The sequence below is a fragment of the Salvelinus alpinus genome, chromosome 33, assembly GCF_045679555.1.
Source record: "Salvelinus alpinus chromosome 33, SLU_Salpinus.1, whole genome shotgun sequence".
Lineage (NCBI taxonomy): Eukaryota > Metazoa > Chordata > Actinopteri > Salmoniformes > Salmonidae > Salvelinus > Salvelinus alpinus.
Window position 1 is genome coordinate 10,187,892 of NC_092118.1, and position 23,795 is coordinate 10,211,686.

The following is a 23,795-nucleotide window of genomic DNA, read 5'->3' on the forward strand; positions in this document are numbered from 1 at the left end:
ACTTTTGGACGAGCTTCCATCAGAATCTTGGGCAAGTGGTCCTTTGTCCAAAAAAATCGTTGCTTGGTTGTAAAACGTCGTCTTCAACTTCGGAATTAGCAGCTAACATTAGCTATGTGGCCACAACATGCCCAAATGTTCAAAGCGCAATACTAAGGAGATTCCGAAAATAGCAATATACTCGCATAAACTGATATAACTCGGTTTAAAATAACTTCGTTATGATGTTTCTAACACCTATATCGAATTAAATTACAGACAGATATAGCTAAGGCCGATAACTGAGCGTTTCAAAATGCCATTCTGAGGTCTTGCTTTGCGCAATGACGAACGTCGAAAATAGAGCTCCCTTCGTTCCTTGGCCTTTTATAAGCTCTGAGAACTACGTAGACACTCCATTCCACTTCTCATTGGTTACTGACATCCAGGGGAAGGCGGGTGCAGTCATGTCGACCATAGGATACATACAGAGCTTTAAACTGATCTGAGAACAGAGCCTCGTTTTCAGACCTTCGCAGTTCCTGTCATGAATTTCGCTGCAGAAAGAGGTCTGGTTCACCCACAGACATAATTCAAACGGTTTTAGAAACTACAGATTGTTTTCTATCCAATAGTAATAGTAATATGCATATTGTACGAGCAAGAATTGAGTACGAGGCAGTTTAATTTGGGAACGATAAATGTCCAAGTTGAAACAGCACCCCCTGTAGTGTCAAGAGGTTAACTTCTCTAGGGTAGGGGGCAGCATTTTCACGTTTGTATGAAAAGCATACCCAAATTCAACTGCCAGTTACTCATCCCCAGGAGATGAGATATGCATGTCATTAGTATATTTGGATAGAAAACACTCTGAAGTTTCTAAAACTGTTTGAATCATGTCTGTGAGTATAACAGAACTTATTTAGCAGGCGAAACCCAGAGGACAAACCATTCAGATTTTTTATTGTTGTTGAGGTCACTGTCTTTTCAATGAGTTTTCATTGGGAAACCAGATTTCTAAGCGAATTGCTTGCAGTTCCTACGGCTTCCACTGGATGTCAACAGTCTTGAGAAATAGGTTGAGGTTATTCCTTTGTGTAATGAAGAAATACAGCCATCTTGAAGTCGAGGCACTCCAGGTGTCCTGGACATGCACTTCAATCAAACAGAAGGCATGCTACATATCGTTTTAATCCTGTATTGAACACATATCATCCCGTCTTCAATCTTATCGATTATTAACGTAAAAAAATACCTAAAGTTGTATTACAAAAGTAGTTTGACATTTTTTGGCAAAGTTTACAGGTAACCTTTGTGTCACGCCCTGACCAGAGTTTGCTTTGTATGTTTTATGTTTTGGTTGGTCAGGGTGTGATCTGTGTGGGCATTCTATGTTGTTTGTCTGGTTTGTCTATTTCTGTGTTTGGCCTGATATGGTTCTCAATCAGAGACAGGTGTTCTGCGTTGTCTCTGATTGGGAACCATATTTAGGTAGCCTGTTTTGTATTGTAGGTTGTGGGTTATTGTCTATGTGTAGTGTTTGTGTCAGCACTAGTTTTCATTAGCTTCACGTTCGTCGTTTATTGTTTTGTATAGTTTGTCAAGTGTTCTTCATTTTCGTCTTCATTAAATATTGAAGAATGTATTCATTTCATGCTGCGCCTTGGTCCTCCTCTCTTCAACGTTACGACGATCGTGACAGAATAACCCACCATCAAAGGACCAAGCAGCGTGAAAGAGAGGAACAGCGCTTTGTGGAACAATAGACTTGGGAGGAGATATTAGACGGAAAGGGACCCGGGGTACAGCCGGGTGAATATTGCCGCCCCAAGGCAAAGCTGGAGGCAGCGAAAGCCGAGAGGCGGCGTTATGAAGAGGCTGCACGAAAGCGCGGCTGGAAGCCCGAGAGGCAGCCCCAAAAATGTATTGGGGGTCGGCACACGGGGAGTGTAGCTGGGTCAAGTAGGAGACTTGAGCCAGCTCCCCGTGCTTACCGTGAGGAGCCGAGGATGGAACCTGAGCCAGTCGGGGTGGAGTTGGAGGTGAGCAGGGTGAGTGAAGCAGAGACTGTGAAGGATTTAATGGGGAAATTGGAGGAGAGAGAAATGAGGGATTTGCTGGTTTGGTGCATGAGGCACGACATCCGCCCGACGGAGCGTGTCGGGGATTTGATGTCACCTGAGTCAGCTCTCCATACTCGTCCTGAGGTGCGTCCTAGCCGTCTGGTGAAGACTGTGCCAGCCCCACGCACCAGGCCTCCTGTGCGCCTCCCTAGCCCTGCACGTCCTGTGCCAGCTCAGCGCACCAGCTCTCCTGTGGCAGCCCCACGCACCAGCTCTCTGGTGCCGGCGCCACGTACCAGGCCTCCAGATCCAGCATCCCGCACTCGCCTTGAGGTGCGTGTCATCAGCCCAGTACCAACAGTGCCAACACCACGCACCAGGCTTCCTGTGCGTCTCCAGAGCCCTGTACGCCCTGTTTCTCCTCCCCGCACTCGCCCGGAGGTGCGTGTCCCCAGCCCGCTACCACCAGTTCCGGCACCACGCACCAGGCTTATAGTGCGCCTCCACGGCCCAGTACATCCTGTTCCTTCTCCCCGCACTAGCCTTGAGGTGCGTGTCCCCAGTCCGGTACCACCAGTTCCGGCACCACGCACCAGGCCTACAGTGCGCCTCGGCAAGCCTGAGCTGCCCGTCTGCCCAGCGCCGTCTGAGCTGCCCGTCTGTACAACGCCGCCTGAGCTGCCCGTCTGTCCAGCGCCGCCTGAGCTGCGCGTCTGTCCAGCGCCGCCTGAGCTGCCCGTCTGTCCAGCGCCGCCTGAGCTGCCCGTCTGTCCAGCGCCGCCTGAGCTGCCCGTCTGTCCAGCGCCGCCTGAGCTGCCCGTCTGTCCAGCGCCGCCTGAGCTGCCCGTCTGTCCAGCGCCGCCTTAGCCGCCCATCTGTCCAGCGCCGCCTGAGCCGCCCGTCTGTCCTGAGCCGTCAGAGCCGCCCGTCTGTCCTGAGCCGTCAGAGCCGCCCGTCTGTCCAGCGCCGCCTGAGCCGCCCGTCTGTCCTGAGCCGTCAGAGCCGTCCGTCAGTCAGGAGCCGCCAGAGCCGCCCGCCAGTCAGGAGCCGCCAGAGCCGCCCGCCAGTCAGGAGCCGCCAGAGCCGCTCGCCAGTCAGGAGCCGCCAGAGCCGCTCGCCAGTCAGGAGCCGCCAGAGCCGCCCGCCAGTCAGGAGCCGCCAGAGCCGCCCGCCAGTCAGGAGCCGCCCGCCAGTCAGGAGCCGCCAGAGCCGCTCGCCAGTCAGGAGCCGCCAGAGCCGCCCGCCAGTCAGGAGCCGCCAGAGCCGCCCGCCAGTCAGGAGCCGCCCGCCAGTCAGGAGCCGCCAGAGCCGCCCGCCAGTCAGGAGCCGCCAGAGCCGCCTAACCAGTCAGGAGCAGCCAGAGCCGCCCGCCAGTCAGGAGCCGCCAGAGCCGCCCTTCAGTCATGAGCTACCCCTCAGTCATGAGCTACCCCTCAGTCATGAGCTGCCCTTCAGTCATGAGCTACCCCTCAGTCATGAGCTACCCCTCAGTCATGAGCTACCCCTCAGTCATGAGCTGCCCTTCAGTCATGAGCTGCCCTTCAGTCATGAGCTGCCCTTCAGTCATGAGCTGCCCCTCAGTCATGAGCTGCCCCTCAGTCCGGAGCTGCCCCTCAGTCCGGAGGCGCCCCTCAGTGGAGTGGGGTCATTTAGGAGGGTCGCCGTTCCTAGGAGGCCACGGAAGCGGGGATTGACTATGGTGGAGTGGGGGCCACGTCCAGCGCCAGAGCCGCCACCGCGGATAGATGCCCACCTAGACCCTCCCCTATAGGTTCAGGTTTTGCGGCCGGAGTCCTCACCTTGGGGGGAGGGGTACTGTCACGCCCTGACCAGAGTTTGCTTTGTATGTTTTATGTTTTGGTTGGTCAGGGTGTGATCTGTGTGGGCATTCTATGTTGTTTGTCTGGTTTGTCTATTTCTGTGTTTGGCCTGATATGGTTCTCAATCAGAGACAGGTGTTTTGCGTTATCTCTGATTGGGAACCATAGTTAGGTAGCCTGTTTTGTATTGTGGGTTGTGGGTTATTGTCTATGTGTAGTGTTTGTGTCAGCACTAGTTTTCATTAGCTTCACGTTCGTCGTTTATTGTTTTGTATAGTTTGTCAAGTGTTCTTCATTTTCGTCTTCATTAAATATTGAAGAATGTATTCATTTCACGCTGTGCCTTGGTCCTCCTCTCTTCAACGTTACGACGATCGTGACACTTTGAGGTATTTTGTCGTCACGTTTGAGCAAGTTGGAACCAGTGTTTTTCTGGATCAAACGCGCCAAATAAATTGACATTTTGGATATATATCGACGGAATTAATTGAACAAAAGGACCATTTGTGATGTTTATGGGACATATTGGAGTGGCAACAACAGAAGCTCGTCAAAGGTAAGGCATGAATTATATTTTTATTTCCGCGTTTTGTGTCGCGCCTGCTGGGTTGAAATGTTTTCTCTCTTTTGTCTACTATAAGTGCTATGCTCAGATAATAGCATCGTATGCTTTCGCTGAAAAGCCTATTTGAATTCTGATATGTTAGCTGGATTCACAACCAGTGTAGCTTTAATTTGGTATCTTTCATGTGTGATTTAATGAAAGTTAGATTTTATAGTAATTTTCATAGTAAATAATTTTTATTTGGCGCTCTGCATTTTCTCAGGATTTTTGCCAAGTGATACAGTAGCGTCTTGCCTAAACTCAGATTTTTGGATATAAATATGAACTTTACCGAACCAAAAATACAGTATATTGCACATACTGCATATAGTCTTTTTCTACTCTATTATTGTTAGTTTACTCCATGTGTAACTCTGTGTTGTTGTATGTGTCGAACTGCTTTGCTTCATCTTGGCCAGGTCGCAGTTGTAAATGAGAACTTGTTCTAAACTAGCCTACCTGGTTAAATAAAGGTGAAATAAAAGTTTAAATAAATACAATTTAGGGGCTTCATAGCAAAGGGGGTGAATACATATGCACTCACCACCTTTCTGGTTTTTTTTAAAGATTTTTTTTTCACTTCACCAATTTGGACTATTTTGTGTATGTCCATTACATAATTCAAAAAGGCACTCGCACATCTGAGAAATCTTATTTGCTGGTGCATGGCAACAATTGAACAAGATGGAGGAAAAAGGAAACCGCACACTGCTCTTGATAGTATCACCGATATTTAATAAGCTTGCGTATCGGCCTCACGGCCTTCATCAGAGCTTTTGTGATTTTTTGAAATTTGCAACCTTATGTAGACCTGGCCCCACCCACATCCGTTCTACACATCGAAGGGGGTTGGAGGCAGTGTATGTCCATTACATGAAATCCAAATAAAAATCCATTTAAATGACAGGTTGTAATGCAACAAAATAGGAAAAACGCCAGGGGGATGAATACTTTTGAAGGCACTATATATGTATATATTATGTCTTATATCAAAACTGTTATGTATTTAAATGTATCTTATGATAATCTGTCAATTCTCACATTTTGAATCCGTGCCAAGTAGGGAGCGTTGAGGATTAGTCCTGTCGTACTTTGGGATTTCTCCAAGGCAAAATCTGAGTGTACCTGTCCTTTGCCAAACAGAATTAACTCACGGCCAGATTAGGCAAGCAATATCCTGGTTGAACTCTAAGCATCCTGGGAGCCAAAGTACCCCCAGCCAAACAGGGAGATCTCAGAGCGAGAGAGAGATCGGAGAGAGAAAATCCTGCTAATAAACCAAAGCTGGATATTTCACTGGATCCTGTCCAATGCTCACATTTATAATTTGTTTTTGGCTTATCTGCATTTCATGCACAGGCTCATCTAAATATCACCAGAGAACAACCATCCCCATCATAGTCTCCTGTGATGTGAGAAGTGCCAGTTTCCTCACAGAAAAATAATGAAATAAACAACTGGCTTAAAAAAACAGTTCCTCACTGCTGTTCTGAGAAGTGTTCTGCAGTTTCTATTGAAATAAGCCACTTATTTTTCCCTTTTACATATCACACTAATTACCCCAATATTAGAAAAGGAGCCTGATGAATGAGATGGCGATGGCACTTGTCACAATGTGATCTCACGTGTCAGTGATGACCCATCATGCCCTGCTCCTCCCAGTAGACCTTGCAGAGTAGTAGGCTGCTGAAAGGTCACAGGCAGGTCCCTCTTGAATTAAAGCCATTTTCCTCCTCTCCTGTCCCCAGGGATAATCCGGACTGCTCTGCCCAGCATGGACAGGGAAGCGCGGCAGGAATATGACGTCGTCATCCAAGCCAAGGACATGGGGGGACACATGGGGGGGTTGTCAGGGACAACAGAAGTTAAAATCACCTTGACGGACGTCAACGACAACCCACCGAAATTCCCTCAGAGTAAGTGAAGAGTCCTGTCTCACTTTCTCTCTGTTTTTTTTTTTTTTTTTTTTACATTTTTTGTTCTCTAAAGCTAACTTAGACCCTGAGATGGTCTTTCTTCCCGTCGTCACTGTCCCTCTCTGCTGAGGTAAGAGCAGCATCATCCACAGGGGACAGGTCTGCTTTGAGCCGGTCTAGCGCTCTCCGAGCTCCTCAAGCCTCAACACTTCAAAATATGGATGGCTGATGGCCCCAGAGGCCATGCAACACGCCGTTTGTACAGGGTATAGATGTTAAAGGGGGAATATTACAACTTAATTATTAAACAGTTTCATTGCGCTCATAGGAGCTGTGATGACAGCAAGTATCTTAAGCGCGATGAAGAGTTGTGAAATATTAACAGCGTTAATGTCAGTATTTCTGTTCGACAGAGAGGGGGAATGGAGGGGAATTCTTGTAGCTCTAAACCGCGAGCTAAACACAGATTTACATCTCATATAGTAGAAATGGTCCACATCAATTTCCCCCTACTTCTTGAGAGCAGAGCCTGAAGATTTGCCCCAGAGAGCTCCCAATCTTTCCCCTACTATCAGCACTGAGGCTCGGATGTATCCCTGCTAACAGTGGCTCTTGGATGGAAAATTAGCTATATATTTGGGGTAAACTAGTCCTGGGTGGGGTGAGAAACTTCTAAAACTGAGTCAGTGGGCTGACTCAACCACGTGCAATAATGTCAACTCTTTCCCAGATGATGAAAACTGGAACATTGTTCAATAAGTAATGACATACTTTTTGAGATGACATACACATCAGTATTGTCACATTTTTCAGCCTCTGATATTATGTTAACATTTATTTCCAGCTCTCATGGTCAGAGCCAGTTTTAAACTGGGTGGATTCAGTAACTTTCTCATGAAAAGATCCCATATTTGTTTATGTAGTCTGATTGAAGTAGCAGCCCTTTATATGATTAGGCCTTCTTTAAAAGGCTCCTTCCCATGTCAGAGTTATTTTTAAATGCAGCTGAAGCGTTTGGCTCTGAACACTTCAATAGGTGGAGCAGACAGGGCGGGGAGAGGGCATATGGCCCTACTGCTCTGCCTCGGCCATGGGCAGGTGTATGCACCCATGTTGACTCACACACTCACACACATGCATATACAAACACACAACACTGTCTGCTCATGGGCTGTGGCCCTCAGGTGCTGGCCAGCTGAATCTCCACAGGTATCTCTTGTGTTCCATTTATATCTCTCTCTCTCACTCTCTCTCTGTCTCTTTAATTATGTGTAAATGCGGAACAGGTAAAGATACAATGTCTTTCAAAGATGGACCACGCCATTAATTCATTTCAATAGTAAAACGCTGTAGAATGAACAGTAAAATACCATAAATGTGTTTTACAGCATTAAAAGCGAATGGAAACACTAGGCTTTAGAACACCAGCTAACTGTAAATTGCCATATTGGTATTGTTGCGTCATCGGTAGGAGAGTTTAGGAATTTGTGAATTTACTGAGACCAAGATCTCACCGTACATTAATGAGCATACTTTGCTGGTGTCAAACCATATATGAAAACATGATACACATTTTGAAAGCTGAGAAACAGCCCTTTCAACTGATATGACATGTGATAGCACCACATCAATCAACTGGCAATCAGTCAAGAAAAAACACCTGTGAAAATGTGTATCTTATATGCTTTTTTTCCCCAAACAACTGCCATTGAGAACAGAGAAAACCTTAGCGCATATATAGTGTTCTTTGTTTTGTAAGGATTGATAATCTGAAATCGGAATAATACCTTTTACAGTGAATGAGTTACAGCCTTTTTAGTGAACAAAGGTATTTTTCAAGAATTATATGTAATGTTCCATGACCATACACTTTCTTATCTGGATAGTATTTTAAACACATACAGTGAGCTCCAAAAGTATTGGCACAGTGAAAATGTTTTTGTTATTTTGACTCTGTACTCCAGCACTTTGTATTTTGACTGGTCCACTGTGACAAAGCTCTTAAAAGAAAAGGCTTATACCAAACAAATGTCAGTCATAACAAGTGTTTTGAACAAAACATTTTCCCTGTCTCAATACTTTTGGAGCTCACTGTATATGCACCAAAATGCATTACAAATGGCATTTAGTCTTACATTTGATAAGGAAAGACATACACAAGTGATATAATATGAATTAAAACAACTTTATTGAAAGAATACGGTTAGGGGAATACATTGTCTCAATCAAACCTGAAAACAAAGTGCAAGTTGCATCATCCTATCATAACCATAACAGTATATAGAAGATTACTCTCAGGGGTATTGTCATCAAAATTGAACTGGAATTATAAAATATTACAAGAATAAGGCATATAATAACAATAATTGGCTTTTAAAACTTCAATTTCTTCTTACATACGTGACACAAGCCTATAGCCTAATACAGGAAGAGTCAGAATTAAAGGCATGCAAGAGAAGGGAATCGACCAGTGACAGTCTGAGCTACTGGGTGAAGACTAGGAGCCTCTTTACTAGTACCTAGCTATGTATAGTCGGTGCATGTATCTAGCTACAGTTGAAGTCGGAAGTTTACATATACTTAGGTTGGAGTCAATTAAACTAGTTTTTCAACCACTCCACAAATTTCTTGTTAACAAACTATAGTTTTGGCAAGTCGGTTAGGACATCTACTTTGTGCATGACACAAGTAATTTTTCCAACAATTGTTTACAGACAGATTATTTCACTTATAATTCACTGTATCACAATTCCAGTGGGTCAGAAGTTTACATACACTAAGTTGACTGTGCCTTCAAACAGCTTGGAAAACTCCAGAAAAGGATGTCATGGCTTTAGAAGCTTCTGATAGGCTAATTGACATAATTTGAGTCAATTGGAGGTGTACCTGTGGATGTATTTCAAGGCCCACCTTCAAAACGCAGTGCCTCTTTGCTTGACATCATGGGAAAATCAAAAGAAATCAGCCAAGACCCCAGAAAAAAAATGTGTAGACCTCCACAAGTCTGGTTCATCCTTGGGAGAAATTTCCAAACGCCTGAAGGTACTACGTTCATCTGTACAAACAATAGTACGCAAGTATAAACACCATGGGACCACGCAGCCGTCATACTGCTCAGGAAGGAGATGTGTTCTGTCTCCTAGAGATGAACGTTCTTTGGTGCGAAAAGTGCAAATCAATTCCAAAACAACAGCAAAGGACCTTGTGAAGATGCTGGAGGGAACAGGTACAAAAGTATCTATATCCACAGTAAAACGAGTCCTATATCGACATAACCTGAAAGGCCGCTCAGCAAGGAAGAAGCCACTGCTCCAAAACTGCCATAGTCAGTTTGCAACTGCACATGGGGACAAAGATCGTACTTTTTGGAGAAATATCCTCTGGTCTGATGAAACAAAAATAGAAGTGTTTGGCCATAATGACCATCGTTATGTTTGGAGGAAAAAGGGGGAGACTTGCAAGCCGAAGAACACCATCCCAACCGTGAAGCACGAGGGTGGCAGCATCATGTTGTGGGGGTGCTTTGCTGCAGGAGGGACTGGTGCACTTCACAAAATAGATGGCATCGTGAGGTAGAAAATTATGTGGATATATTGAAGCAACATCTCAAGACATCAGTTAGGAAGTTAAAGTTTGGCAAATGGGTCTTCCAAATGGACAATGACACCAAGCATACTTCCAAAGTTGTGACAAAATGGCTTAAGGACAACAAAGTCAAGGTATTGGAGTGGCCATCACAAAGCCCTGACCTCCATCGTATAAAACTGAAAAAGCATGTGCGAACAAGGAGGCCTACAAACCTGACTCAGTTACACCAGCTCTGTCAGGAGCAATGGGCCAAAATTCACCCAACTTATTGTGGGATGCTTGTAGAAGGCTACCTGATACGTTTGACCCAAGTTAAACAATTTAAAGGCAATGCTACCAAATACTAATTGAGTGTATGTAATCTTCTGACCCACTGGGAATGTGATGAAAGAAATAAAAGCTGAAATAAATCATTCTCTCTACTATTACTCTGACATTTCACATTCTTAAAATAAAGTGGTGATCCTAACTGACCTAAGACAGGGAATTTTTACTAGGAATAAATGTCGGGAACTGAGTTTAAATGCATTTGGCTAAGGTGTATGTAAACTTCCGACTTCAACTGTATATACAGCTGCTCCCACAGTGACACGGATAGGCAGGGGCTTATTTAAAACGAGATGACATGAATGTAGTGAAAAGTTTAGTGAATGCTATTCTGTACCTCGGAGTAAGTCAAACCAGGCATCAGGCATCGACTACAAGTGTGAATGATATTTTCTTAGTTGTAACAGTCTCTATTGTTTCTCCCCACAGGTGTATACTCCATGTCAGTTTCAGAGGACAAGGTTTCGGGTGAGGAGGTGGGCCGTCTGAAGGCTAAAGATCCAGATCTGGGCGAGAATGGACTTGTGTCATATCGTTTCATCGAGGGCGATGGGATGACTGTGTTTGAGATTACCACCGACACTGACACTCGTGAGGGTGTTATCAAACTGAGAAAGGTGAGAAGGGAGTGAAGGCGATATACTATTCCACAAACATTGTGGAGGAATGAAGGGAATGTGTGAGACAGTGTATAGGGTCGTCTGCATTGAATCGCCTTTTTTGCTACTGCCCTTTCACTAACATTCTGAGGACTAAAATGCTAGCCTCAATACTTGACATTACTTGACACACCTGTGTGTGTCTGTGCGTGTTTGAATGTGTAAACCTGGCTATCTGCAATTTATGTGTGGTAGAGAGAGAACGAGAGGGAGAAAGAGAGTGTGAGACTGAAGCACACACTGAGCAGTGGCGAGAGAGAGAGAGAGTGATTTTTCACCGTTCCACTCTGTGATTGCAATGACACCGCTTCAGTTTCTTATTACGAGCATTGACTTTCATGGCTGGTTCTCTGGGAGAGGAATCTCATCTAGGCAGTCTGACTGTGGGTCGGCTGCTAGCGTGGAGCTGCAGCTCTGCTGTGCTCTAGGGCTGGGATTATGCCGACATTTACCAACCTGGGGAGGTCAGCCTTGCACTGCACTGCACCGTGCCTGGGCTGCCTCTAGGTTCTCACTGGCACCACTGTGCCTGGAGCTGCCTGCCTGCCATGGTTAGGCTTAGCCGGGCCTCCAGAGGGGAGAGAGAGAGGCGCTGCTTCCCTCCCTAGTCCCTACGCAGCAGCAACAGCAGCCTAGACGGAGCATTGCCACCTGGTGGTGCTTTATTATTTAAAATCCCTCAACTGTCTTTCACAGCACAAGCTCCCTCACACTCAGATCAGCAGCAATCTCACTCACGGTCCTCTCTACTCCTCTCCAAAAATAACACAACTCAGAGAGGAAGGCCTTTTCATTCTCAAGGGTTTGCGCAAGCTGGGTAATTTTGTCAGTTCTGTGGCGTGTGAGTACCAGTGTGTCGTCTACGTGCTGAAAAATGGCACTGTTCTATTAATCATGGCTGAGGATTATACCAGGTAAGCCACGACAGCGGCTATTGAAATGTGGGAAACGGGCATGCAAACAACTTCCTCTATGGTCGCATGAACCCAAGTGGGATCAGACTTCGCTGCTCAGTGCATATCCCCCTCATTTCCATAACAGAGAGGTGCAACAATAAGGAGTCTTATGAACGCCGGATAATAGAAATTGTAGCTGGGGAAAGTGGAAGAATTGAATCAGGGGAAATAATGATTTGACGCTGAGTAGAGAGGGTGGTGGTGGTGGTGGTGGGGGTTGTAATTCTTAACAGTGTTTGGCTACCTGAAATTCCAGGACCCAGGTCCCCAAACGAGACCATTCTGTCTGCTGATTAGGCTGGGTGTGGTGTGTGTGGAGGTGGGGGAGGGGGGGACAATACAGCGTGCCGACAACAATCAGTTTGATGCAGCCCTGCTCTTCTCAATAACATAATGCCTCCACAATAGACCTCTTGGGAAATCATCACCTTTTGCTCTTCAAAGCATGTTGAAAATTAAAGTTGAAATTACTGACGGAATTGCCAGAGTTTTAATCAAGTATTCTGTTTCAACTGCGGGCTACCAGGCGCAGGCTGAATGCTAAGAGGAAGCCTGGCATTATTGTGAATATTATCTACTGCTGATTAGTTTCAGCAGAAAATTATTAGGTGCCTAAATAAAAGAACAGAGCGAGAGATAGGGAGACAGGGGAGGGGGTTGAGAGGAGGGAGACAGAAAGAAATGGAGAGGGGGAAGAAAGAGAGGAGAGAGAGAGATAAAGGGGGGAGGAAAAGGGTGAGACAGAGAGCAAGGGGACCACAGCTTCAGGAGACAACGTCAGTGAGGAACATTCACCGACCTGTTAAAGGAAAGAACTGGGTCATGGCTGTTCCTGCCACTGACAGCTTTATTAAAGACATGCAAAAAATACTGAAGGATGAACAAAAAAACTAAGATAGGGAAACAACTTCACATCAATCACCACACATGCAGAGAGATAGATAAAGTGTGTGTTTGTTTGTGTGTGTGTGCATCCTGGTATGGCGCCCCCTCAACTCCGGTCGGTACTTTAAAGTCTCACTTGGTAATTTGTGAGAGTGATGTGAGACAGGGTAATAAGAAAACAGGCAGATGTGTGAGGCAGGGTGTGGAGGGATAAGGGTTGTTCACACTAAATGGCCATTAACTATATTTGAGCATAATTGATTTGGGAGTGTCTTTCCATTTTCTTGCAATTAAATGAACTGGTGGTGATTTGAGGCTATGACTTAGATACGCCATTAAACTGAAACAAGGGTCATCTTAGGTACAAGGACTGAGCAAAGAATGTCTTGGTGTTGTCTCATGCTGACGTTGACCACATCCACAGTCTTATTTTGCAACAGCACCCTCTAGTTAGCATCTCAACTCCATACTGACATTTGATTTGACCCTCTTAGAAAAAAGGCATCCAAATAGGTTCTTCGGCTGTCCCGGTAGGAGAACCCTTTTTGGTTCCAGGCAGAACCCTTTTGCAGAAGAAAGGGTTCTACTTAGAACCTAAAAGGGTTCTACCTGTAACCAAAATGGTTCTACCTGCAACCAAAAAGGGTTCTTTGAAGGGTTCTCCTATGGGGACAACCGAAGAACCCTCTAAGGTTCTAGATAGCAGTGTACAGCTACAGTAAATCATTTTTATGATGCAGTAATTGTATTATAGAAAGAATTACATTGACAACCTTCTCATTTTTGTCCCAAGATATTAATTATGATATAGTTTGAATGTATTATTGCTAAATCCACTCTGCTCCCTCTTTCCAGCCTGTGGACTTTGAGACTAAGAGGGCATACACCCTGAGAGTAGAGGCATCCAATACACACGTGGACCCCCGCTTCATCGCCTGGGGACCATACAAAGACACAGCCACGGTTAAGGTTATGGTGGAGGACGCAGACGAGCCACCTGCTTTCATGGCAACTAGCTACAGCTTCGAGGTGGAGGAGAATGCCCCTGATGGGACCGTGGTGGGCCGTGTACACGCTAAAGATACAGACGTGGCTAACAACCCTGTCAGGTAGGCTACTTGGAACACTCTCTGTCACTCATTTGTGTTTGTTTTTAGCGCCGCTGTCAACCCCACCCAGTCCCATAGTGTTATAATGCATCCTTTCTGTTTTAAATTGCCAATTTTATGTTGATACGTAGATGATTTCAGTTTCAAAGGCCTCATCTCAACATAAAATATTGCAGGGCTCTACTCAATCAGTAAACAAAATAAATAGCCTATATTATTTCCTGCTCTGCGGGAGCAAATATTAAAATGAACATGCCGTTTCTTTGTTGTAACTATAAACATTGTTCCATTGAATACATACATACAAATAATGCAAACATGCATTCCGACAGCACAAGAAGAATTAGGCTTTTGATTTATCTAAGGAACCAGGCCCTAATTGAATACGTGTTTACTTATCATTACTGTTCACTGCAGGTACATGATTCCACGCTACACGGACGTGGAGCAGTTCTTCAGTGTCGGCCCGGAGGATGGCATCATCAAGACCACCAGACCGCTGGACCGGGAGACACTACCCTGGCACAACATCTCTGTCAGCGCCACTGAGATTGGTACGCCACCCTCCACTATCCACCTCGGGTTTCAAATTAGAGAGTAGCTGGAAATATCAGAGACGTCATGCCTCCCAATCCAGGAACTGTTGTGTTCCCACCCGGCTCGTATGTGGTCCTAGAGTCGCCACCCCTCAAGATGTTTTTAAGAGAAGATTACCACAAAGTGCCTTTCAAAAACTGAAATGAGTAGCTAGAGACTACTGCAAAACATCCACACACCCCCCCCCCGCCCACAAATCAGAAATAAACATCTTTAAGTTACTGTTCTCTGTCTGTGTGATTCTACTCCAGATGATTATGTCTGGTTTTGAAGTATATCTGTCTCAAATATTTCCATCTCTCCTATCAGGGATAATTTGATGCATCAAAAATGTGCCTGGAACTTTAGAGATCAAGCAGTTCTGTTGTATTATGCACAACACTCGTCTGACAGCATCATTTCCAAGCATTCAACAACCTACATAATTTCACATACAATAAATAGGGTCATACTGCGCTGTCTTCTCATTGTGTTTGCAGTGGGAGCTGGTTTTGTTTTTCTAGCCAGGCAAATCCCATGCATGCGCACTGAATCACTAACGTGTTTGTTATTCATTTTTGTCATTCTGCACAGGGGGACATCACCAAGATACAAAAGTACGTGTCAACATCAAAGTCAAAGACGTGAATGACAACGCCCCTGAGTTTGCCACACAGAACGAAATCCTCGTGTGTGAAAATGCCTCCCCTGGCAAAGTAAGTCTAATCATTCACAATGTATATTGTACTTTTTCCCAAGTCACATTTAGAAAAGACAGATCTTTATGCATACTAGTAACCACCATGTGCAAGAATATATTTTATATTATAGTGAATATGTTGAATATGTTCAGCGTTTTGGTGAACTCGGTCTGTACTAACTCCTGTGTGTGTTGTTCAACTCAGCTCATAGAGACAGTCAGTGCGGTGGACAAGGATGAGATGGCCCACCGACAGTACTTCCACTTCAGCATCGCCCCAGAGGCTGTCAACAACCACAACTTCTCCCTGAAAGACAACAGAGGTGGGTGGGCTCAAACATTCTATTTCCATCAATGAGAAGAGCGACTTCTGTTTGGACACATTTACTGTCTTTATAGTGGCTAGTCGGCACTCCAGTACTCCAGTCAGTGAGATAGAACACCACTGGGTATTTTTCCTTCTTTATATCAAATCAGGTTTTTCTACATCCAGATGGCCTTTGCACTGTGTATGCATCGGAAGTGATTCAGCAGATCTTTGTCGACTGAAGTTTGATTTGAAGCTAGATCCCATAGAGCTCCTCCTTTATTAATCACCTACTGGTGTCTCTCTGGCGTCCTAGCCTCTACATCAGTGAACTGCTGCATGTAGGAGACTGAGCCTGTTGGATCAGTTTGCAGAGCTTGTGATTGCATTAGTTATCCCTACATCACACTCTGTCTGATCAGCCAGGGGTGGAGAAGTGAGAGAGAGCGAGAGAGAGAGAGCACCTTTCCTTCTGCCTGCCATGTTTGGGGGCCTGCCTGGCTGGTGACTCATCCCAGCTGTCCTTAAGCTCAAAGCCCCTTCCAGTCTGCCAGTCACAGTTATGGAGCGGCTGGTTAGGCGAGCTGGTCAGAAAGAGTACATGTTACATTCCATTTCAACAGATGAGGCACAGTGGTATTTATCCCCAGAGGATGCCATCTCTCATCAGAGGAGAATTACTCATCATGGGAATAGCATTCATCAACCTTGTTGATAAACTCTCGGATTAAAGATAATGAGAAGCAAAAGTTAATCACAGAGTGTTGACTCCATAAAAATGCTTGATTAGACTTGCTTATATCCATAGAGATTGCTCAGGACCATGTGACAACGCTATTGTAATGACTACGATGGAGACGTTCAACAGCTGCTGCGAGTAGTTCAGTCAGCAATGCCATCTTTGAACAAGCAATTACATGACACTTCTCTTAATGACATGCATCCATCAATATTTTCTTCTATAAACTGAAGCTCTTTTTTCATCGCCAGCCATTGCTTTAATACTCTTCCCAACCGCGCCGTGACCACAAGCCACTTCCAAGCATATCTGCTTCTGTGATGGAGGAGAATGAATGAGGGGGAATGAATGTGTTAATTGCAGTTTAATGGGATATTTTTTTTTATCCCCAGATAAAGTCATATCAGAGTCAAGCAGTGCTGCAGTGACTATAGAGCAGCCAGCATGGCGAGGGCTGGCTCTCTACCCGTTTGATCTGCTTCATTTTTACAAATATTTTTTTACCTTTATTTAACTAGGCAAGTCAGTTAAGAACAAATTCTTATTTACAATGACCGTCTACCAAAAGGCCTCCTGAGGGGATGGGGGCCTGGGACTAAGAATAAATACTATATAAATATAGGACAAAACACACATCAGAACACTACATAAAGAGAGACCTAAGACATAGCAAGGCAGCAACACATGACAACACAGCAGGGTAGCAGAACAACATGACAACAACATCGTAGCAACACAACATGGTAGCAGCACAAAACACGGTACAAACATTATTGGGCACAGACAACGGCACAAAGGGCAAGAAGGTAGAGACAACAATACATCACACAAAGCCGCCACAACTGTCTGTAAGAGTGTCTTTGAATGAAGAGATTGAGATAAAACTATCCAGTTTGAGTGTTTGTTGCAGCTCGTTCCAGTCGCTAGCTGCAGCAAACTGAAAGAGGAGCGACCCAGAGATGTGTGTGCTTTGGGGACCTTTAACAGAATGTGACTGGCAGAAAAGGTGTTGTATGTGGAGGATGAGGGCTGCAGTAGATATCTCAGATAGGGAGGAGTGAGGCCTAAGAAGGTTTTATAAATAAGCATCAACCAGTGGGTCTTGCGACGGGTATACAGAGATGACCAGTTTACAGAGGAGTATAGAGTGCAGTGATGTGTCCTATAAGGAGCATTGGTGGCAAATCTGATGGCCGAATGGTAAAGAACATCTAGCCGCTCGAGAGCACCCTTACCTGCCGATCTATAAATTATGTCTCCGTAATCTAGCATGGGTAGGATGGTCATCTGAATCAGGGTTAGTTTGGCATCTGGGGTGAAAGAGGAGCGATTACGATAGAGGAAACTAAGTCTAGATTTAACTTTAGCCTAGAGCTTTGATATGTGCTGAGAGAAGGACAGTGTACCGTCTTGCCATACTCCCATGTACTTGTATGAGGTGACTACCTCAAGCTCTAAACCCTGAGAGGTAGTAATAACACCTGTGGGAAGAAGGGCATTCTTCTTACCAAACCAGATTACCTTTGTTTTGGAGGTGTCCAGAACAAGGTTAAGGGTAGAGAAAGCTTGTTGGACACTAAGAAAGCTTTGTTGTAGCGCATTTAACACAAAATCCGGGGGAGAGTCAAAATTAGTGCTTTTCAACAGTGTTTTCAAAAAGCCCACAATATGAGCAGAAAAGATTACAGCCGCTCTGATTTGTTGGGTTTATCTGGAGCCAAAGCCTCCTTTCAAATGGACAGCTTTCCAATCTACGTTTATCAATGTATTTTCTCTGGATTTTCAGAGTTTGCGGTGTCTGTCTGAGACAGCAGGGGCTATTTATTTCGTTTTTTCTTGCACTCTCATAACTGCAGATGTAAGAACACTTAATAAGTATACTTTTATATGGAAAATGTTCCTAGAAAGCGTCTTCTTATGACGCGCTTCGTTCAGCCATATTACCTTGTTCATATAGGATATTTAAGTTCTCATGGCTCATGGCTCTTTAGACTGTGTTCTACTTCAACCCTTAAGAGACACTCTACCAAGGCAATGATAACCTTTCTTAGTATGATGTAGACCTATAATGAATAGCGCGGGATTCATAGAGCCCATTCACCCTTCCATTCTGTATGCACAATAGTTTCTGTCATGAGAAACCTTTTCTGAAAAAGCTGTAGTGGGTTGAGGACACCGCTGTGAGAGAGGGAGGGAAAATGACTAAGCCACAAGCACCTAAATGAACTCACTCCATCTCTGTTCTGAGAGCGTCCTTGCACTGAGTCAGGAGAGTGCACTTGGCATCCTTCCACCCTCACCCAGCCCCAAGTAAAACCAATAGAGCTTTGATTGCACTTCCAAAAGCTAATAAATGTTCACAATATTACAATAATGTAATATCTGGAAATTCACAGCTCATTGCTTTTCCTCCCCGCGGCTATACGTCTGCCTTATGAACTCGTTGGCTAAGTAAAATTTTTCGGTTATAACTGTGATCGTGTTAGGCAGTTTGTACGGTCTGTACGGTCTGTACCTGGAATACAGTGCTTTGCAAAAGTATTCATCCCCTTTGGTGTTTTTCCTATTTTGTTGCATTACAACCTGTAATTTAAATAGATTTTTATTTGAATTTCATGTAACAGACAGACAAAGTAGTCCAAATTGGTGGAGTGAAATTTAAAAAATATCTTGTTTCAAAAAATTCTAAAAAAGAAAAGTAGTGAGTGCATATGTATTCACCCCCTTTGCTATGATCCCCTAAATAAGATCTGGTGCAACCAATTACCTTCAGAAGTCACATAATTAGTTAAATAAAGTCCACCTGTGTGCAATCTAAGTGTCACATGATCTGTCACATAATCTCTGTATATATACAACTGTTCTGAAAGGTGCCAGGGTCTGCAACACAACTAAACAAGGGGCACCACCAAGCAGCATCATGAAGACCAATGAGCTCTCCAAACAGGTCAGGGACAACGTTTTGGAGAAGTACAGATCAGGGTTCGGTTATAAAAAAAATATCTGAAACTTTGAACATCCCATAGAGCACCATTAAATCCATTAATGATTAATTAAATCCACATTGAAAGAATATGGCACCACAACAAACCTGCCAAGAGAGGGCCACCCACCAAAACTCACGGACCAGGCAAAGGAGGGCATTAATCAGAGAGGCAACAAAGAGACCAAAGATAACCCTGAAGGAACTGCAAAGCTCCACAGCGGAGATTGGAGTATCTGTCCATAGGACCACTTTAAGCCATACACTCCACAGAGCTGGGCTTTACGGAAGAGTGGACATAAAAAAGCCATTGCTTAAAGAAAAAAATAAGCAAATACGTTTGGTGTTCACCAAAAGGCATGTGGGAGACTCCCCAAACATATGGAAGAAGGTACTCTGGTCAGATGAGACAAAATTGTAGCATTTTGGACATCAAGGAAACACTATGTCTGGCACAAACCCAATACCTCTCAACACCCCGAGAATACCATCCCCACAGTGAAGCATGGTGGTGGCAGCATCATGCTGTAAGGATGTTTTTCATCAGCAGGGACTGGGGAACTGGTCAGAATTGAAGGAATGATGGATGATGCTAAATACAGGGAAATTTATGAGGGAACCTGTTTCAGTCTTCCAGAGATTTGAGACTGGGATGGAGGTTCACCTTCCAGCAGGACAATGACCCTAAGCATACTGCCAAAGCAACACAAGAGTGATTTAAGGGGAAAGGCCTAGTCAAAGCCCAGACCTCAATCCAATTGAGAATCTGTGGTATGACTTAAAGATTGCTGTACACCAGTGTAACCCATCCAACTTGAAGGAGCTGAAGCAGTTTTGCCTTGAAGAATGGGAAAAAATCGCAATGGCTAGATGTGCCAAGCTTATAGAGACATACCCCAAGAGACTTGCAGCTGTAATTGCTACAAAAGGTGGCTCTACAAAGTGTTAACTTTGAGGGGGTGAATAATTATGCACGCTCAAGTTTTCCTATTTCTTGTTTGTTTCACAATAAAACATATTTTGCATCTTCAAAGTGGTAGACATGTTGTGTAAATCAAGTGATACAAACCCCGCCAAAATATACATTTTAATTCCAGGTTGTAAGGCAACGAAATAGGAAAATGCCAAGGGGGGAGAATACTTTCGCAAGCCACTGTATCCCCCCCAAGAGGAGACATTTTAAGGACCCTCTTTTCTCTGTACTTATTCTACTTCTGCTCTCCTCTTGTTCACCACAGACAGCACAGCCAGCATATATGTGACCCGGAGGGGCTTCAGCCGGATGACCCAGGATGTCTACTTCCTTCCCATTGAGATCAACGACAACGGCATCCCTCCCATGAGCAGCACCAACACGCTGACCATCCGAGTGTGCAGCTGTGACAGTAAGGACACCATCCTGTCCTGCAATGTGGAGCCTTACATCCTGCCTGCAGGCCTCAGCACCGGAGCTCTCATCGCCATACTTGCCTGTATCGTCATTCTCCTTGGTGAGCATCAGCACTAAAGAAAACATCAACTTGCATTCAATCTGTTGTTGATCTAATATTTAACTCATATTTGATATTTTATACCATCTTGAGTGGTGCTTATCCTTAATGTTTTCAGAATAGTTTTAAGTATTTATGGGCAGATGCTTGACAGAGTATTAATAGTGTGCGTTCTGATTATGTACACAGGCTCAATTGATTATTTAACTTGCAATTAACACTGTTTAACAATGTTGACAGATTCATACCACCTGTAATTCAACATACTGTATATTTTTGCACTTCTAATCCAAATTATGTGCAGCTGTGATTTTTTTTCCACATCTGTCAAAGCGTGGCTAATTAGGGAATTTGATATGCTAAAGGTATTTAAAAGAGCTGTAAGAGCTAGAGGTTCTGCATGATTGGCTGATTTGATATGTTTCTCATGGCAGCGATCGTGGTGCTGTTTGTGGCACTGCGTCGTCAGAAGAAGGAGCCACTCATCGTCTTCGAGGAGGAAGACATCCGTGAGAACATCATCACCTATGATGATGAAGGCGGTGGAGAGGAGGACACAGAGGCCTTCGACATTGCTACACTACAGAACCCTGACGGTGCCAACGGCTTCCTACCCCGTAAGGACATCAAGCCTGAGTTCCAGTACCCGATGAGGCCTGGCGAGCGCCCCGTGGCCAACAGTGTGGACGTGGATGATTTTATCAAGACCCGCATTAACGACGCGGACAGCGACCCTACGGCCCCTCCCTATGACTCCATCCAGATCTATGGCTACGAGGGCCGGGGTTCCATCGCTGGATCCCTCAGCTCCCTGGAGTCGGTGACCACAGATTCAGACCTAGACTACGACTACCTCCAAAGCTGGGGCCCGCGCTTCAAGAAGCTGGCCGACCTTTACGGCACCAAAGACTCCGCCGATGACAACTCTTAACGTTCACCCATTTCCCCGACCATCTCCTTGCGCCCTTTCTCCAACCCTCCACTGACTTTGTGTGGTGCTTGAAGTTTACTATAAGTATACCACAAGCATTTTTATTTATAGTAAACTTTGTTATTTGTACGTGTAAAGTATACTTGCAGTATACTAGATACCTGTTGGGGATGTTTGGTAAGGAAGGACAGATGGTATTGAGGAGGTGGAGACAAGAGCGAGAGAGAAAGAATGATAAAAAACTGAAAAACTAAACAAAAACAAAAAATCACCTCTGTGGGATGTACTGGTATGTATGAAAAATGAAGACATGGTTAATGTTTGTGGTGAGAGATCAAATAACACTTGGTATTTCACTTTTTTAGTCATTTTGTAGGTTACTACGGTTTGGGGTTGCAATGTGGGTCACAGAGAGACATGTAATTGTTGATACTGTGAATGAGCTCACAAAGGAGAAGAGAAAATTGTTGCCTTATATCAATGAAAAACCTATGAGAAAACAGTAACAGCAAACTGAGACTGGTCGCTCCTGTAGCACCTCCCTCTTCCTGAGGAAGATGGATTCAACAAAAACAGAGACAGTGTTTTTTTTTCACAAATCCAGAGAAAAATCCCCCCTTTCAGCCCAATTTCACCAATGATCAATCACAAGGAAAGACCTGTGAGCTCAAAAATCGCCTTAAGTAATGGACTTTCTTGCATCACGGTGCATTTTTTGCAACTTGAAAAGTATATCCTAAAGCAAGCTGAAGTCCATATAACGTATGTACAGTAGAATGTGCAAATATGTCTCTTGAGGATCAAACTTGCGCCTATTGGTTCTTGTAAATCCATTTTTTTTTTTATGATGTTATTATGATTACTATGATTTTTTTTTTGTTCTCTTCATTTTTTATTTCATTTGTTTGGCGTATGTTTTTCTCCCTCGTTGAGAAAATAGCAATCTGTTCTGTCGTAGTGAATAATGCCTAATTTCTATGTCGAATTTATGGTACCTATTTGTAAAATGTTCTTATTTTAGTACACATGCAGATATCAGTATTTCAACATGTAATGTTACAGCATCACCCTTATATTTTATGAACATTGTACTGTTGCTTTATTATGTGCTTCTATCTAAGAAGCGAGAAAAACTTTGAAATAAATGCTTTTTATAAAATTATTGATGACGTTAATAAATCTTTAAGAGCAAAAGGGCAATCTGTTCTTTCCCTAGAGGTGATCTATGTTATGATATAGAACGGTGTCTACTGGGTGATACTGGGAGGACTTAGAGCAATAAAGGAGGTCAATATACAGTCGCAAACGGTGCCACAGAACACCCAGTGACACCATGAACATGCACACACACTGCCCACACACACACTGCACATTAATGTACAGAGCTTTTCACTGGTATGGACCCAGCAGTCAGTGTTCACATTGACAATTTCCTGAGATGAACGTATCTCTCCCAGGGTTGCTCCATAGCGAACTTATTCAACCTCTCCAAGGGATGCTTCCCAGCTAAAGGTCAATGTGCACTTTAACACTAAAAAAAGCCAGGACCTGGATGGACCCCACTTTGAGACATTTTGACAGCAACATTCTAACAGTCTAATAAGTACATTTCATATACAGTGCCTTCAGAAAGTATTCACACCCTTTGACTTTTTCCACATTTTGTTGTGTTAGTCTAAATTTAAACTGTATTACATTTAGATTATTTGTCACTGGCCTACACACAATACCCCATAATGTCAAGGTGGAATTATGTTTTTTGAAATGTTTACAAATTGATTAAAAATGAAAAGCCGAAATGTCTTGAGTCAATACGTATTCATGTCTTGAGTCAATAAGTATTCAACCCCTTTGTTATGGCAAGCCTAAATAAGTTTAGGGTTAAAAAAATGCTTTTAATCACATAATGAGTGATGGACTCACTCTGTGTGCAATAGTGTTTAACATGTTTTTTTGAGTGACTATCTCATATCTGTACCTCACACATACAAGTATATGTAAGGTCCCTCAGTCGAGCAGTGAATTTCAAATACAGGTTCAACCACAAAGACCAGGGAGGTTTTCCAATGCCTCGGGAAAAAAGGGTGTCTATCGGTAGAAAAAAGCAGACACTGACTATCCCTTTGAGCATGGCGAAGTTATTCATTACACTTCGGGTGGTGT

General features: G+C 44.1%; 1 protein-coding gene across 1 annotated transcript in view; it reads left to right on the forward strand.

The window, feature by feature from the left end:
• Positions 1-22,794, forward strand: part of LOC139562834 (cadherin-11-like) — an 88,816-nt gene extending 66,022 nt beyond the window's left edge. The window contains exons 5-12 of the mRNA XM_071380956.1: positions 6,215-6,382; positions 10,727-10,914; positions 13,653-13,906; positions 14,324-14,460; positions 15,077-15,198; positions 15,388-15,505; positions 20,450-20,701; positions 21,136-22,794. Coding sequence (XP_071237057.1) covers positions 6,215-6,382; positions 10,727-10,914; positions 13,653-13,906; positions 14,324-14,460; positions 15,077-15,198; positions 15,388-15,505; positions 20,450-20,701; positions 21,136-21,632 — 1,736 coding nt within the window. The 3' untranslated portion in view covers positions 21,633-22,794. The remainder of the gene's footprint in view (positions 1-6,214; positions 6,383-10,726; positions 10,915-13,652; positions 13,907-14,323; positions 14,461-15,076; positions 15,199-15,387; positions 15,506-20,449; positions 20,702-21,135) is intronic.
• The last annotated feature ends 1,001 nt before the right edge of the window (positions 22,795-23,795 follow it).